Raw genomic sequence first — 18,899 nt, 5'->3', positions numbered from 1 at the left:
TAATCCGAAGATTTTCTTACATTTATTAATCTGAAAGTATACTTTGGCATGTTTTGTGTGAATTTAATGCATTTCTAACTTTGAAAAACCATAAAATTCACAAATAATTTGAAAAATAAAATGTTTCATGTTTGGGTCGTATGAATAACAGTTAACAGCTAATAATAATTTTTAATGGAGATGTTGGAGATATTTAACACTTGGAGGATTGAGATTCTGGCCTCAAAAGCTTGACTTTCATTTTCTCACAAAAGAAAATATTTTTCCAAGTTTTCTTTCAATGATATTGAAGTATTGAAACTTTCCTATACACAGATGTCGAATTTATCACTAAACATTAAATAGATTTTAATTCTGTGGCGATTGAAAAAAGTCGAATGGACTATTTTGACCAGCAAGATCCTCCAAGGGTTAAATAAAAGTAGTAAAATTGAGTTTTCTGATCATTTTACATTGATTTCATTCCACTGGTCCGATTTTAATCAATTTAAAAGAAAAAAAAATTGACAGCGAATGGGTCAGCTGGGTTGCAAACGTTCGGCAAAGTGTGAATTCATAAAAAGGCGGGAAATTTTTAAATAGTCAACGGTTGGTGCGCACGTGATGGCCTTTGGAGGACGCATGTGTGGGGCTTCAATCAGACGAAATCAACTCCGCCTCTACCCAAAACATCATCAATTCAGGATCATAAATTTGCGCGCGCACCCGTACATAAATAAAGAGACGCAGAGACGAGCATTCAGGCAAATTCAGAATCTACAGCATGCGTTTCAAATATCACCCAATGTATTAGTTTACAACGAGCACTCGAACGCGGTGGATGCTTCAACTTGTGCCACAATGGTGCACCTTTTGCGATAGAAGGAGAAGTTTGGTGGATCCTTTTTTTTGTAGTATTTTGGTTGAAATTCAATGCGCCAGGCTATGGTGGATGTGCGAGTGAGCAGTGTGTGTTAAAATGCTTCTGGCGGAATTCCAAATGCACTTTGCAATAAATAAGAAAATATTCAGCATCATATAAGTTTTAGTTTTGCGAAAGAAAAGCGCGCGCGAGTGTTTTCGTCGATACAAAGTGCCGAAGATGTGTGAAAGAGGAGGAAATTAAATTGAGCGCGAAAAACCCTTCTTGGTGGTGAAAGAGAATTTATGGGAAATTAATAAGCCAGCTCGAGTGTCACCAAACCCAATTAATTAGTCACCAGATTTATTCTTTTATGCAAAAACTCTCTTGTTTGCCACATCAGGAGGGGGTTTTGGGTTTGATTTAGTGGTCGCCACCAACTACAACGTGAAGCACTCTTGAACATGAAAGTGCATCCACTACAAGATATTAATCTTGCTAAATTGTGAAATTAGATGTGAAAAAGTCACTCTAAATATAAATTCTTCGACCTCATCCTTTACCCCTCTTCCTTTGCTAAAAGCATCGTGATTTCTTCACATAAAGCAAATTTCAAAAATTCTCATAAGCTCTGTGTGTTTTAATATAAAGAATTTTCTTCAATAAGTGTGTGCGTGTATTTTCATTTCTATAAATAAATCCTGTGAATTTTGTGAAAATCATCCAGCAACTGTGTGTATGCCCCCGCGGGTGTCCCTCTTGGAAAACAAAGAGATTTTTTTGTAACTAGTTGAAGAAAAATAAAAAGAAAATCCCCAAATCTCGTGGCCAGAACTGAGAGTGAGTTTTTTTGCCCCGTGCGACACTCCACGCGACGTTTGGCATATGAGGAATGGCAGCAAAAATATCTCCACCGTCAGCTGTTGAAGTGAAGAAGGAGACACCAAATGATGAGATTAAGGTGAATTTAATATTATCCCTCCTTTTTCGTGCTTTACATTCTCCACAGAGGCTCATGGAAGTTGTATTTTTGGCGGGAGAATTAGGCGGGAAAGGCAAAAGAGAGAAAAATATAATATTTTTAATTTTTGCAATAAAAAAAATCATAATAATTGTGTGAGGAGAAATAAAGTAGATTATGGTCCAGCTGGGTAATTTTTCTTGGCGGGATAATTTTCTACATGGCGCGTAGAAAATTATTTTTGTGTACTTAAAGTCTGTTACACGGATTTTACAGGCAATTTAGTTAATTTGAATGGAATTACTCTAAGTTGTTCTGAAAAATAGTTCTATTTAGAAGTTATTCTATGGAATATTTAAAAAATTCTGTCAGTGTTTTGTAAAATTCGATTTATCAGAAATATTGAGAATCTTCATAAAATGTTTGGTCACGGGGCAAAATGAGTAGCAGAGATTCTTAGGAATTTTCAAAGTATTTCATAATTATTTTAATTAAATTATATACTGATTGTCTGAAGACATTCCAATACTGTAAAAAATTGTCATTCCTGTGTAATATTTACAATAACCCGGCTGACAAGTAAGCATGAAAAAATCTTAAAACGTAAACAATTTTAAACTTTTTCCATTGAACATGAAAAATCCGATTTACGCGAAACAAAAACCAAACATTAACAGATATTGTATTTACATAACAGAAGAAATTTTAGTTAGATTATAATAAACATTGTTTTGATATATTAAGAAAAATGTCAGTAGATACGTAGGTGCCAGCCGGGTTTACATATTTAACTGCGTATAATATTATTTATTCTACGTCACGTAAAAATGAATTATCGAATATTACACGAGTCAATAATGTGTTAAATAAAACTATCATTTAACTCTTGAATTTCAACCTCTTTCAATTCATCTTCATCTCATTTGACGATAAAAGGTTATCACTGACTTTACCTAGAGAGATAAGGTTTGGGTAATTCTTTTCCAGATCTGATATTTTTTTTTGCAAATCAGTCAAGCGGTTTAGTCATGGCAGCCATTTTAAGAAACCTAAAGCTAATTTTATTTTTGAGTTCATCTCAAACTGTGGTTACCCGATTTAAGCAAACTCGGATTAAAAAATGTCTTTTAACTTTTTAAAAAAATCATTCATTATCTACTTATTTTTTTACCTTTTCTTTTTAAAAAAAAATCAGCAAAATCCAATAAGTAGTTCTCTTGAAATATAATTTTTGTATTTGTCCAGCCGGGTACATTTATCCACGTAGAATAACAATTTATTACACATTGCGTATAAAAACATTTTCGGAGTATTATACCGATCTTTAAAGTGTCAATGATTGCTTATTCTACTTTACATTGAAAAAAAATTAATTTATTAACGTATAAGATTCAAAGAAAATTAATGAGCTTCGACCACCTCTATGGCACAAAATTTAAATGGAATTTCGTCTTTTCTGCCAGAAAATCCATTTAATGCATTCTTCGTGCAATACTGTTTTGTTTAAAATAAATCAATGCAACGTATCTTAATGCAGAGATTGTCACACAAATGAACATGATGGGCATATTATGACATGAAGAAAGATGCAACAATGTTGTAATGGAAAATGATTGAAATGTTTTCTATGAAATGTGAATTTTATGTTGCATTTTACATTGCAAAAAAAAAGGAAAATGTTGTAAAAGGAATGAGAGATTTAATTTCGAAATAATTTTCAGTTCTGATGATGCCTTTTGAAATGCGAAAAGGTCAAACAATTAACCAGAGTTTTGGGTGACAATTCTCGTGTTGTCCTTGTTTTTGCATCTTTCATTCCTTGGCAACTATATGTTGCAAAATTTATGATTTGTGTCATAATGAAAAATTTTAATTAATTGTCCACACCGTTGATATTGAAATGAAATATAATGGCGCATTAATGGTGAGATTTGCATTTCAACGGTGCACATGCAACAACACTGCAAAAAATTAAATGAATTTTCTTCTTTTTTTTTCTTTAGAATTTTTCTTCAGAAGAAGACTAAAGGAGAAAGAAATAAATTTAGAATTTTTATATTTTTCTTTAAGAGAAAGGCAAAACTTTTGTCAACATGCTATTATGTATGTACCTAATATAATAATAAGTTTCTTATAGTTTGAAAGAAAGAACCAAAAGTCTTCTATGCCAATATTCATGTAATAAGAAGAGATGTTCTGTGTGTGAAATCACCCATCGTCATAATTCGAAAATAGAACCACGCATCCGTAATTGAAACTTCTCTTCTTCATTTCTTGTGATCTCTCTCTCCTCTCTTGTTGCTTGATGAATTTCACAAATTCCCAACATTGCTCTTTTGGATCGTCTTCCGCCCCTTTTTTCCCGCGCGCGCCACATACGCCATTCCTCCGGATCTCCCGCTTCTGCGACGGTTTGTAAACTGATACCGCATCTGAAATCCAGATCGACTCCCCTTCGTGCACACACAGCGCGCATTCAAGGAGGGATTACAAATCCACGCGTACACACACACTGTGAGAGAATTTTCCTTCGGTGTGTTTTCCATTTCACGGAAATTTTGTAATTAAAATTCTCAAACACGACGATGATGCCAGCCAAGAGTCATGGCGGTGTCAGATTTATAAGTGCGTCTTCACTTACATTTTACCTCATCCTGATACTACATAAAACACGCTCCATCACTCACAGAAATTTCCTCGACGACGATACCAACGGATTTTCTTTCACATTGCAACACTGCACCCACTCTCAGTACTACATTATGTAGGTATGTAATGTAGGTATGTTGAATTTTCCCAAAGAAGCATTGTATGTACTTACAACAAAATTCATCATACTCTTCAAGCAACATTCTATTACATATTTCTTTTACATGTCTTTTGCTGTAGTTTTTATTAAAAAATTACTTTGGGTGGAATTCACTACTCAGTCGGACTTAAAAATTTAATTCGGTTTTAAAGTCGGTCTTAAGGTTTTAAGTCAGTTTTTAAGTCTGATTTAAAATTTCTAAGTCGATCTTAAAAAGATTTATTGAAAAATATACAATCTGTTAATCTGACTTGAAAATTTTAAGACTGACTTACTTTTAAGTTAGACTAACGTTACGTTACGTTAAAAGGGGTCCGGAGGCTAACTGGGGCCAGACTTTAAAAAACTGACTTAAAACCTTAAGACCGACTTAAATTTTTAAGCCCGACTGAGTAGTGAATTCCTCCCATTTTTAAAAAAATTCTAAGAGAATCTATTGAGAAAACTTAAGCCTCTCTTAAGAAATCATAAGTCTGTCTAACTAGAGAATTTCACCCTAAACCGGGCTAATCTTAAGATTTGCTTTAAAAAACTTGAGAAATATTCAATTTTTCTTAAGAAAACTTAGGTTATCTTAAGAAAACTTAAGACATTCTTGAGAAAATTTAAAAAATTTTAAGGAAACTTGAGAAATCTTATCACAGCCTGACTCATAAATCGACTATAGTCTATTTTCGTTTTATTTTAAATGAAATCCGTTGAACTAACTGACGAATTTTAATCAAATAAACGTATAATGTGAGGTTATATCATTTAAACAATTACACAATATACACAATTACAGAATCAATATTACTTTACGTTCAATTGGTAAAGAAACTACTTATAGTATGAGCATGCCTAATTAAAATTTTCTCTTTGTGTTATTAAAAAAAACATGGCTGCTTTACTATAACCTAAAAGCTATATTATTTTTATGAGTGGCAAAGCGACGTAAGCTTGAGTTGATTAAATCCAATATTTTGCTTTTAACTACATAGAAGGACTGGCCTGAAAACACTTTATGAGAGAATCACAGCCAAAAGAAGAATAGTCTCAGTTTCAAAAACCGCTTAACCGATTTTGTTCAAATCAGTTTCAAATGGAAGCTTTTCTTGGAAATCCTATGAATTCATAAAAATTTGAAAAAAGCCCCCAAAAAGCGCTGCAATCAAGCACAAACCTTTAAAAAAAACTCTAATTTGTAGCTCGTGTCACAGAAGAATTCAAAATGAAGATCAATTAATAGAATTTGTTCTTCACATGAGGGCATCAATGTGAATTTGAGTAATTTTTGCTTCCTTTGAAATGTTCTACCTCATGAAGTCTAATTGATGGTGCGGATTTTTATTGCAAATTTGAGTAAATGAGATGTTTTATTACGTAAAGGCGTGAGAGAGGCCCTGAATGTGCCGCATGTTAAATGAGAAAGATTTGATTTGATGCCAATCCTCATTAAAGCCTTTTTTCTTCTCATTCTTTCTTCTCATCTTCGGGCTGCTTCTGCTGCCTTTGTAACTCTTGCACACGATGCTGTTGATGAGGAACAATGGGTGGAGGGGGTGTAATGCGATCCTCCATGGCTTGTGGTGTGATGTATATACAGCATAAGGCGTTGATACCCAATCCGCGGACCTGAGAGTCGCCTCTCGCATTTCGCGACGCACCAAAAATTGAAAATATATCTTCTTGGATTTCATGCAGCCTCCGCAGTGGTGGCGAAACATTTAAATTAAATACAAAAAAGATATCACAAAACCATGGCAGATTTGTAAAAGTCCCCGCAAGAAGAAATAATTCATTCCATCCCCCTCCCTTCGCCTCCCCCCACGGAGTCCCTCCTCACTGGCAGCAGCAGCGAAAATATTGATAGAAATTTTTTGAAACTCCACACAAATATTATATTTCAAGTGAGAATTGGATATTTTATTCGACGTTGGATCGGATTTCGTGTGCGATATCAAAGCACATGAGGAGTTCTCTTGTAAATTGTATATAACATACATATTATGAATGTATATATAGTTCCCCTCTTGCTGATTTCTGTGCGTCCCTAATTACTCACATATCTCTCCATTTCCATGCTTTTGCATCCCAACAAACATTTTTCCAGACATTTTTCTTCTTTGGTAAACACCAAGATAGAATTTCTTCATCTCAATATTATGTTACAATTTAATTATGTCTGTCGCATTTTATATATGTATAAAAGACGGAATAATTGAATATTACACAGTGCCAGCACATGGTATAGTCTTCCATTCTCACGGATATTGTGCCGCAGCTAAAAATATTTGTACAACATTTTCCATTTAACTCAAATTCCATGCGCGAGTAGTTGGAGAAAATGATCGGATTTCGCGCACAAAGGGACAATGTTGCGAAAATCTTTCATTTTTTTTCAGGGGGAATTTGAGTAAATATGAGGGGGATACCGTAAACTGGGGGAAGTTGATTCATTTTAACTGAGATCAATGGGGTGAATATGTTCAGTAACATTGGGATAAATTCTGTCAAAAAACTTTTTCTTTCTCACCTTTCTCACAACTTAAAAGATGTAAGATTATGACAGTTGATGTTTTTAAAAGATTTTTTTATCTGAAGTATTTCTTAAGGAATCTTCAGATAGTCTGATTGGTGAATTTTACTCTCTGTATCTTCTAATGCATCTGATAAATTAAAATACAACGCATAAACAAATGTCATCGTGTGCTTTACTACCTTGACGACCTTGTCTATTAAATAATATCAAATAAAATATTTGCTTAATGGCGTCTTTGGCTAAATTTTCTCCATGGGGGTACCTCATAACGAATGCAGAAGAAGTTTGATTTCAAATATTTTGTCATTAATTAATTTATTTAATTTTATTAATAAAGATTCAATGAAATACTGGAAAGTATCTCAAATTTCCAAGGTTGTATTTTTCGGCATAATTTGCGTGATTTTTTAAATTTTATTTCCATTGAATGAAAAATTCGTGGAATTTGTGAGCTTTTTGGTGGGCGCCGACGAAATAGGAGGAGGTGCACACGAGCTGGGTTAGTTTTGCACGAAGAATAATATTTTGCCAGAGTTATTGAATTTTACAATAAAATTGATACGTCTCTGAAATGTGATCTCCGACCAAACAGCGTCAAACTAACTCTGGAAATTTCATCCGCATACACAATTTTATGAAATTTATATAATGAGGTATGTTGCTGTTGCGTATCATGTGGTATAAAGTGTGAGTTATTTATTTAATTAATGACACAGAACATGGGATAGATATTGAATTAAATTGCGTGAAAAAGGTGGATATATCAAATTAACACTCTCAGCCTGCACAGTTCCTTTTTTTCCCTTCTTCTTTATTTTTGCTGCTGCTGCTGTTGCCTGCCATCCTCCACCCATATGAGGTGGTTGGTACTCATAGGAATATCATGTGTGACAAGCACTGTTGTGTGGTGGATGCTACCCCTCGGCCACAGAGCAGTGCATGCACCACACAACTCTGCATGTAAAAGACATTGTACCATTAATACATACAGTGGTGGTGCGATATCAAATATCTGCTACGATGATAATGACGATGGTGGAATATGTACAACAGCCCATACATAGATACAGTAAATACATAGAAGAATGCCATGATAATGAGGAGCGACTATATCATGTTCCTCATCATCAAAATGCCATGCTATCCGTCAAACAAACGAACAAAAAGTTCATTAGAAACACTATCTGGATGGATTTCAAAACGCAAAAGAAGGAGAAAAAATACAAACCAACATACATAATTCATTACAATGCCTAATGAGATAATGGAAATCATGAAAATATTGCAACATCCCGAAAGAGATTTCTTTTTGTTTCATTTTATTTTCTAAAAAATCTCTACTTGAGTAGGAAATATACCAACTAATAGTTGGAAAAATAAAGATTTTTAGGTTTTAAAAGTCGAAAATGAAAATATAAAAATAATATTTTAATTGATAACTTGAGAAATAGTAAAGTATTGACCCTTTCGCATTTTTTGGGTCATACGTAGACCCAAACATTAAACATTTTATTTCCCCACATTTGTTTTTAGCTGTGATTCTTTTTCTATATGTTACAAGAAATTCACGCAGAAGAAGTTATGAAGACGTATTACCTGAAAAATGTCCTCTGAGATTGTTTATATATCGTGATAAGAGAGTTTTTATGTACCACGTTGGACGCGAAAGGGTTAAAAGGAGCTTATTCATTTTAATGATACAACACTGAACCCAAAAAACTTGGAAAAGCATTAAAAAACATTTAAGAAAAGCGTGAAAAGCCAAACAAACTAAAAAAAATAAATAAATCGGGATAATTCTATGTAAAAACCACGCCCCCATTGTAACTAACAATCATAATCCCATAATAAAGGGAAGAGCGGGACAAAAAATCACTCAAGGGCTCAGAAAAGAGTTCAAAATATCATATATTTTTTTATTTGAAAATGTGAAATTTTTCATCTCTTTCTTTTCAAAATCATTGAGTGAGAGTGGAGACAAGTGTAGCGCCGAGGCTTAAATCTCATACGTGTGAGATAACATTAAATCTTCATTTTAGCAACTCAATTCAGCAACACAGGTTCGCATTAATTTTGAAACATTTTTATTCTTTTGAGAAATCATCCATTAAAATTTTTAAATTTTAATGCAAAATCCATGTTCTTGCCCAACTCCTCCGTCTCACCCCAAAACATTCAAATACTTCACTCACTTAAGGATTTTTTTTTGTAATAAAAACTTCGGTATGCAAAATACACTCAAATCAAAGCTCAATGAACAACAAAAGCCTGACCGTGATAAATCACGTGTGTGGACGTGAAATAAAACCAAAAATATAATCTAAAACAAGGTCAAACGGAAAATACATAGCAAAATATTTTCTTGGCCAAAATATACAACGATTTCCCAAAATGATTTATGCACGCGGCCCAGATTTTGTGTTGTGATTCTTAAGCACAAATTGATATGACGCTCCCTCCCCTCCCACGCCTTTTATGCAAAGCTTTTTTTTGTTAGATGAGAAACTTAAGAAAGAACCTTAAAAACAAAATAAAGGAAAATGCATAAAGATGATTTTTTTGAGTCCTCTAATGGAATGAAATTTTCAAAAAAAAATCATTTGATTATTTAATGAAAAGCATCATTGTCTCAAAATATTTTTTTATCTAAATATTTTGCAGATAAAAGTAAGTAGTAATCTGATCAACTTGATTTGCTTTAAAAATATGATTAATTTAACTTTATTTTAAAATTATTCATTGTTTTGGTCATTTTGACTGTTTCATTCTACTTTATTTCATACTCATTTTTTAATTTTCATTATTTTCAATGATACATTTAATGCTGTTTTTTAATCTTTGTTTAAAGATTGACAAAAAAGATTAAGATAATATTAAACTAAACGATATATTATAGGTAAAGATTCCTCTTTTAGGGGCATTTTTAAATTGTCCCTTTTAATGAATTAATATTCTACTATACAGTCGTGATCGTGCAGTAGGACCGTCGTCAAAAAAACTTCTCCGCGGTAAAACGGCTTCAAAATGAGGAATTTTGCCTTCGTAGTAGGACAATTGGTATCCTACCTTTCCAATAGTACTAATTGTCCCACTGCAAAGGCAAAATTCCACATTCTGCAGCCGTTTTACCGCGGAGAACTTTTTTTGACGACGGTCCTACTGCACGATCACGACTGTATTTCTGAATCACAAATTAACTTCTATTCCTTTTACTGATTAATTATTTTAATAATGAGAAAATGATAAGACTCTGTGCATATTTAACTATATGCTAATCATTGATTAACTTCAGTTATTTTGACGATTTTAACTGATTTGTTTAGTTTTAGTGATTTATTTTACTTCATTTTGATTAATTCAATTCAATTCATTTTACTATTTTCCTCAATGTTTAATTAATTGATTTAATTATTTTTGTTTAATTTTTTTTACTCATTAGATTCTGTTCTTTTCTGTATCACTGATTCACTTTAATTCTTTTTTAATGATTTTCAACAATATTTTACTTCATTTTCATTCTTTGGTTAACATTTTTAATGTTTTAGTTCCATTTATTAATTTCGATTTATTAATATTTGTTAACATTCCACTTTTAATCATTCATTAACTTCAATTATTTTCATTGATTAATTTCTATTCGTTTGACTGATTTGTTCAACTTTCTTGTTCAATTATTAATTAACATCAGTACATTTCAATGATATACTTCGCTAGAAATTCTCAAGAATAATTTATTTCCATTCTTTTCAACTATTCAATCTGTTCTGTTTTTGCAATCACTAATTCATTTCAATCATTTAAATTAGTTTTAATTTTAAATTCTCAACGCATTTTTCTTTTAAACTATATTAATACAAAAATCCCTTAATGTTTGTTGGATGACATGCAATGAATCCCCTCAAACATTATGACTGCCAGGAAATCTCTTTCGCGAAGACAAGTAAGTTAATGAGCTTTAACTTTATTGCTTGTTAAATCGTTAAAGAGAAAAGTCATTAAAGAGCACTTCTCACAGCTGCTAATTGTGGAAAATCTCGTCGCTTTTCCAACACAGAGCGGCATATTCTTTGCCTGCAAAATGGGTGTATTGTCGCATCATCGTTGTCTTCCATGATGGTGATGATGTGAATACGACGGGGGAGTCATTAAAGATTGAAAGACTTCTCGCCTCGATAGTGGTTGGTTTGACGGGGATGGGGTACCTTTTGATCAGCCTCTGATTTCTGCTTTGGGGAAGAGTTGAGAGGGTGGTGGTGGTGGCACCTGATCCACATATACAACGTTTCATGCGGGGGCTCTAATATCAGGGATGGTCTCCCTGAGTCTACTGTGACACTGATGGCGAGTGACGAGAAGAAATTCTATCTATATGGCGAATGGCAGAAGGGGTTGCTCTGTTGTGGGGGTTGTCTGAAGTGCGGAGGGGGGTGAGGGAGTTATTGACGCTATAGCTTGTTGGTAGAATTTTCCGTTTACTCTTTAACGAATATGCCATCGTGAAATCTGAGTAAATTTTCGTAACTCAACTCCGTCCACAAGATAAATAGAGAAGCTCCGTATCTTGATGTTTCCCAACATACAAGTACACACTACACAACGTATCGGATGCTTATATGCATCTACTACACTTTGGAGCATACATCAGAAACTTTAAAATAGAAACACCTCATTTGTGTGCCCTCCCGCCAAAAAGGTTGGGGGAGTATGCTGTGTTCCTTCCAAACTCACCCCACCTGAGAAAATTATATACCTACATATTTTCATAAAGCTCCCCTCTCGTGCTTGATGGGTCCGCGCGTGCTACACAGTATCGTATTCATCCTCACACAGCAACTGGATTATATTTTGCACGCGAGCAGATGGGGCGTCTTTTTTTAGCCAATAAAAATCACATTCAGATTTGCTCTTGGATCCAAAAATAATTCCACAAATACACCATCACGGGTGCATCAATGACGCCAGAGCATGCGGGGCCCCTCATGCTGACTTTTGGGGCCAAATGCGCCTCGTCGAAAATGTCAGGAATGATACACATCTGATTTATTCTCATATTTTGATGTGCCTGCCGCATTTTGATATTCTCATGTTCTTCGAAATTCAGCACGATGTAGTGCATGTTTTTCTAACGAGATTATTGCCTCATTAGATACCCAAATGATCTTCTCTAAGACGTTTTATCTTTAGGGATTTCCTAATTTTATTTTTGAGAAGATTTTGTGGTCAATTTTCTATTTTTTATTTTGCCTGAGATTCTTTCAAAGATTTTTATTTCAGTGTTTTTTGAGAATATTTTGAAACATTTATGCAGAAGTTGAACTATTAACGAATACGTTGCAAGTTGTTAAAAATTTTTCCAATCACACAAAAAAATAAGGAAAAACAGCATAATTGCCTTTCCAGCGACGTTTCGCATTTGTAGGGCTAGGTAAAACTTTAAAATTGAGTCAAAAATTCCGTTAACATTTTACATTTTTATCCTTTTAAATATTTTTAAAAAGTTGATTCAATTTTGTCAAAAATATTTTTTTCCTTTTTCTTTTCAGAAAATGTTTAAGGATTTTGACAACTGATGATAGTAAATCGTTCTTTTGTTATCCCATAAAAGTAATAGATTTATTGTTCTTGAAAATAGCCAAAAAAAAATCTTTTAAGATCGATTGAAACGTTATTTTCCTGTAAAAACACAATTAAGTAAGAAACAAACTGTCAAAAACTTTTAAGATTTTTTAAAGAAAATCAAAAATCTTCAAACTGATAAATTTAAATAAAGGAAAGGCATAGATTTTTAAGAACATTGCCCTTATTTTCGCGTTTTGGAATATTAAAATAGACAATAATACAATAGAGTGCATTTTTTACATTTTTCTTGGGTAAATCTTTGCTGAATTTTCCCACCTTATTCTTATTGGAGATTGAAAAAATTCTTCGATAATTTTTCATTCTCATTTGATCTTTTCCCAGATTAACCCTATCGCGATTTCTTTTACGAATGAGAATATTTTTCATATAACTCTGAATAAACTCCTTTCGTTTTCAATTTTAGCGCCATTGCGGTCATTTTATAAATATCGAAATGCCCAAGAAAAGGCTTTTGGAATTATTTTGCTTGAGTTATTATTAGATCAAACTAGGTCAAATTGCTCTTGACGATTTTTTTTGTTTAAAAGAAAAATAATTAGTTAAACGGCTTGACCAATTTTCATTAATTTCAAATTGAATAAAATTTCAAATTCAAAATTATATCGTTCCAGGACTTTGCGGAGACTGCAATGAATGAACTTCTGGGGTGGTATGGCTATGAGAATAGTAGCGGAGATCGGACGAAGGTTATCAATTTGCGACACGTACGGAGTCAAAGTTCAACGCCAGAGCACGATAGTTCCAGGGAGGATTCCAGGAGTCCAATGACTGCGTCGGAAAAAGAAGGTGACGACAATGATTTATCTTTAACTTCCAAACTTCACGGTCAATGGCGCGGGAAATGCAAAAGCGGGAAAATCCGCATATTCCACCCACTCTATGTGAAAATTCCAAAAATAGTGAATGCCTGAAGAGGAGGGAGGGGGAGCTTGAGTTCGATGAATCTGACTATGATTAATGGGTCTGCATGGAATTCCAATTATTATTATTTTGTCGGTAATTCGCGGAAATATATTATTTCGCGCAACAATTAATTGGGGAATGCATTTGAACAAAGGGCAGCGATAGTTTTCCCCGGGAAAGAGAAAATTTCGCATTTTGGCCCTTAATGAGACCATCAGCAATTCCTACTTGCGCTTGGGATAATTATTTCACCCTCAAATGGGGAATTGATCTCTATTTTCCCAACTGCTGGTGCACTGCGTGGTCTTGGGCCAAATTAATAGGCATAAATTCAATACCAACATTATGCGAGAAGCATCGTTGCGAAATTAAATCGCATGCAATTCCACGAGAAAATATAATGAACTACATGCCCTGGAAATTCTATGAATTTTCCAAATGAATTTATTTCACCTCTTCGCTGGATTGCGACACATATGGCATGAGATTGAATAAATCCCAACGCATAAATTGCAATTTCAGCAGTAATTTGAGGAGGAAATAAATAAATAAGATTTGTTGCTCCGGTCGCTTCGGTGCACGAAGCTTTCAACAGACTCGTTTTAAATTTATTTCTTTCATTGGAAAATTTATGAGCGAAGTTTTTAATGTTTTTTATTGATTTTTGAATTTTAAAATTACTAAAAAATAATAAAAAAAACTTCCCACGCCGGGAATCGAACCCGGGCCTCCTGGGTGAAAGCCAGGTATCCTAGCCACTAGACCACGTGGGACTCCATTGCTTCAGGCGATAGAAGTCAATACAAATTGAACTTTAACGTGAAATCTATGAGAATTATGCGATGATTGTAAAAATTTCACAAGTCAGCAATACCTGACTGTAGTAAATAATCTAAACAGTCTCAACAAGATTTAATTATTAGTTTAACCTCTAGGCCGCCAAGCGGGGTCGTTGAACGACCCCAGCCCTATATTTCGTGCTATAACTTAATAAATATAAAAGATACCATTCCCATCTTTTGGAAATAAGTTCTTTGGTTATCTGAGGAGGTTGTGTAAAAATTTCAGCTCAATCCGTCCACCACAAGAAAAGTTATTAAGGAAAATGTAGAAGAAGGGAATTCAAAAATTGGTGTAACGGCCATGCTGCGGAAAATTTCTTAGAATGAAGTTAGTCACATCATAAATCATATGGTTGAAGGGGGTTGAAGGGTTGTGTTTACTTTCCCACTTTACCATCTCAGTGTCAGAATTATCGCGAATAAGTAACATAAACAACATAAAACATAATTAGAAGCATATAAATGTGCAAAACAATAAAGAATATTCGAGAAATATTGCCATTTATCACGGTGCGGGAAGTGAGGGGAATGTGGGGAAGTAGTGAAAAAAAATAGCAGTTGCGGTCAACTTCGTGGCAAATTTCTCACGAAGAAAGTGTGAAAAAGGAGTGAAAAATGTTTTTCCCTAATATCTTCTTCTGCGTGTTTCCGGGTGGCGAATTTGTGATGCAAGGGGCAAGAGGACTATATAAGGAGTCTAAAGGTAGTGACCCGACAGTTCCCGGTTGTATGGTTTATGAGAAAATCGACTGCCTTCTTGGGGTCGTTCAACGACCCCACCTTGGCGCTCTAAGGAAGCTCCAAGGTCTTGGCGGCCAGCAGGTTAATTTCTTTTTATTGCAGGGGCGTACTCATGGAGAATGTTTTGGGTGTCTAAAATCCCTTTAAAGTTTAGACAGTTTAATGTTTTCTTTTTCTTTCTTTAGAAGTCAAAAATGATACATAATTTCCAGACTAAAATAAGTTTCAAAAAAATGTATAAGAGTATTTTCAAATGAGTAAAAAAAAATTTCAAAAGTAAACATTAAACGTTGAAAAATACGTCAAACGTTGGAATAAAAACATCAAATAAGCTAAATAATTTGTGTTTTTTTTTTAATGATTAATCCAAACGCTAAATATTTAAAGAAAACTCATTTTAAATGTTAAAATAATTTACGATCGGTAGAAAAGGAACGTCGACGTTAAGGAAAAATATAAAACGTTTAAATAAACGTTAAAATCATTGTCAAACGTCAAAATAAACTTCAAACTTAGTCCTTCTTAGGATTTTTCTCCTCATTTCGAGATTGTTTTAAACTAAAACTACAAATAGGTTTTCTTTTATCGGTTTTTCTTTAGTTTTCTATCAAATCATCCAAATATTTCTATTGATTCGATTAAACCACCCTCGCTAAAACTGAATTCTTTTTTCGGCATAATTTATTTTTATTTTTTAGGATTAGATTTAGTACTTTTTATGCTCAAATTTAGTACCTTTTTAGGCTTTAATTAAGTTGTTTTAAGGTTTAAATTTAGTATGTTTTAGACCCAAACCTAATTCTTTTTATGCTTGAATTTAATTTTCTTTAGGCTTAAATTAAGTACTTTTCTTTCTCAATCTGAGCTTCCATATAATTTCATTCGTTGTAAGCTTTTGTCCACTAAGAAATTAGAATCTTGATAATTTCCTTAAAGAGACCATCCACGTGATGAGTGGGGGTGGATGTGGTGCTGCTTGTATGTATATGTACATATTTTGTGAACAAAAAAGGGAATTGGAGAAGATTCATAGTTGATGAGGGGTTTGTAGGTGGGGGGGGGGGGGTGGTCGTATTTTGGTATATAGTAGTTTGATAAAAGAGACGTTTCCTGATCGAATTTCGCATCTAGTTTAAGAAACTTTTCTCCCGTGTATCGCTTTACCATTCCTCACGCCATTGATGCTTCCTCATCATGTAAACCACAAGCTACACAGCTTCCATTTTGGAGGAAGAGGCCATCTTTGTAATGTTCTCAAATGACTTCATTTTTTAGGTTAAATTTGAATTTAAAAATTTTAATTTTGTTCTTTTCTTTCCTCTCATAGTGATGGACTGTGGCTGGTGCCGAAGACCAATGGCCAGCCATTCACCTGGATCCCTGGGTACACCAGAAGGCCCCCGTTATTGCTCTGAGTCGTGCTTCTCTCAGAGTCGCCGTGCGTCATTTAAGCGCGCCAAAACCTGTGATTGGTGCCGCCATGTTCGGCACGCTGTGAGCTATGTGGATTTCCAAGATGGCGCGTCTCAGTTACAATTTTGCAGTGATAAATGCCTCAATCAGTACAAGATGCAAATCTTCTGCAAGGAGACCCAGGCTCACTTGGACATGAATCCCCACCTAAAGGAGAAGGGTGCCAGCAGTGGGAGTCTCATTACGCCGGAATTGTGGCTGAAGAATTGCCGAAGTCGCTCGGCGTCACCAACAAGCGATCGTAGTCACTCCGGGTCACCGATTAGCGTTGGGACGCCGAGCATTAGTAGTGTTACATCGACTGTACGTCCTGTTATTACCCTTGCACCCCCTTCGAAGCTTCTCAGCAACCCCCTGCACCTTGCTGGTCCCGTACGGGCGCCCAACAAGGGGTTGAAGAAGAAGAGAACATCGCGTATACAAAGGTAAGATGGCGGCTTTTTTTTACCGCCATTTTGTTCATCTTTTGCAAAGAAAAAAAATAGAAGATTTACTCATTTGAATCATTAAAATCTCTTTCAGCATGACAACCAACAACAACAGCGTTCAGATGCTCAACAATAATGCCACACCGAGCCAGAAACCATGCACAATGACAACAAGTGCACAGGATTTACGTCTGCATCCAATGGCACCTGCTATGCAACCTGCAGGTGCTCCTGCAGAAACACCTCCAGCTCCGCAGCATCCTCCCAGTGGTTTTCAGCATCATCCCTTCATGCCACCACCACCTAATCTCTTCCCAATGCGATCTCCACGACTCCCGCCACCTTTCCCACCCCACACCCAACAACCCACCGAGAGTAGAAGCTTCCCATTTGGACCACCCCCACCACCGGTTACAATCCTCGTTCCCTACCCCATTGTCCTACCCCTACCAATCCCCATACCTATCCCTATCCCCCTGAGTCATTTTGCCAAGCTAAGTCAACCCACCGAGAGCGCAACAGGTGAAGCAGCGAAGAATGTTGCACCAAAGCCGCAGGAGCAGCAGGAATGTCCGGAACCGCTGGACTTCACCAAAGCACGAACGGAAGACAAGGAGGCGGATGTGGATCCAGAACCACCGGAGGAACTGAAGTTGCCAAAGCTAAAGATAACGCGATTGCAGACAAAACGCAATTTAGCCAAAGAACTCGAGAGCAATCGACCATTGCGAAAAAGGAAGCGAGTCATCGACGCCTCTAGCCACTAGGTAGCCTAGCTAGATACATCCTGACCATTCAATGGGCACAAAGTGGGAATTTTTGGAAATTTGAGAGATTCTTAAGCAGAAGGAATGCGTTTTAGTGAGATGAGAAACTTGAGTAACTTTTTAAGACAAGATTGGTTTGATTTAGCATACAGCATATGCTCAAATGCTTGAAAACATGATTTATCGTTATTTTCTGTTTACAAAAGACTTTAAATTTTTGAGATTGGTGAACAGAACACGTATTATTCTTAACTATTAAATGAGCAAAATGCACACAACACGTGAAACATATGCTTCATGCTTTTATCGATTTGATCTATTAATGAAATCTTATTTATTTATTAAAAAATAAATTATATGGGAAAGATTTATGAACTATCTCCTGAAAAAAAAATATTGAATAGGAATTTTGACGCATATGCTTCGTGAACAAAAATTAAAGTTGAATCATTAAGCGTAAAACAAATGCTTTATTGCATCGATATTGTTTTTTTTTAAATTTTAAAATACTAAATGAAAAAAATTCAAGAGTTCTTAATTTAGAAATAATTAAATATAATTAAAAAAAAAAGATTTGATACATATGCTTCACGCAGAAAAAATGCAATATAGGATACGATGGGGTGTGGTTTATACAGTTTGAGATATCAGACCTACGTGAAAAGAATAAAACATACTAATTAAAAGAAGTTGTGACGCAAATGCTTCGTGCACGAAATTTTAAAATTGAGTCAATACGCATAAAACATATGCTTTATTACTTTGATCTTTTTATTTTGAAACGTTTAATGGAAGATCGAGAATTAAATACAGTAGAAGTCCACATCAACGAACAATCGGATGTACTACTCTCGCGCATTATTTTTAATACGCGAGAGTAGTACATCCGATTGTTCGTTGATGTGGACTTCTACTGTATTTTTGAAAAAAAAAGCCAATTAAAATCCTGAAGCATATGCTTCTTCAAAAATAA

General features: G+C 34.7%; 1 protein-coding gene and 1 non-coding gene across 2 annotated transcripts; one reads left to right on the top strand and one right to left on the bottom strand.

Moving 5' to 3' along the window:
* The first annotated feature begins 756 nt into the window (after nt 1-756).
* Nucleotides 757-18,598, top strand: LOC129794836 (sine oculis-binding protein homolog). Its single transcript, XM_055835728.1, has 4 exons — nt 757-1,802; nt 13,384-13,558; nt 16,586-17,156; nt 17,254-18,598. Exons 1-4 carry the CDS (start codon nt 1,734-1,736, stop codon nt 17,924-17,926), a joined length of 1,488 nt encoding a protein of 495 aa, XP_055691703.1. The 5' UTR covers nt 757-1,733; the 3' UTR covers nt 17,927-18,598.
* Nucleotides 14,377-14,448, bottom strand: Trnae-uuc (transfer RNA glutamic acid (anticodon UUC)). The gene has a single exon. It is a non-coding gene; the product is annotated as a tRNA-Glu (tRNA).
* Nucleotides 18,599-18,899: the final 301 nt, after the last annotated feature.

The sequence above is a fragment of the Lutzomyia longipalpis genome, chromosome 4 (genome assembly GCF_024334085.1).
Source record: "Lutzomyia longipalpis isolate SR_M1_2022 chromosome 4, ASM2433408v1".
Taxonomy (NCBI): Eukaryota; Metazoa; Arthropoda; class Insecta; order Diptera; family Psychodidae; genus Lutzomyia; species Lutzomyia longipalpis.
The sequence above is the reverse complement of the archived record's forward strand: the minus strand, read 5'-3'. Positions and strand labels throughout refer to the sequence as shown.

Bases quoted from the DNA above. Each gene is read 5' to 3' on its own strand.
- LOC129794836 (XM_055835728.1), top strand. From the start codon at position 1,734: ATGGCAGCAAAAATATCTCCACCGTCAGCTGTTGAAGTGAAGAAGGAG. The intron at 1,803-13,383 runs GTGAATTTAATA...ATATCGTTCCAG, and splicing joins CACCAAATGATGAGATTAAG to GACTTTGCGGAGACTGCAAT. The intron at 13,559-16,585 runs GTGACGACAATG...TTCCTCTCATAG, and splicing joins GACTGCGTCGGAAAAAGAAG to TGATGGACTGTGGCTGGTGC.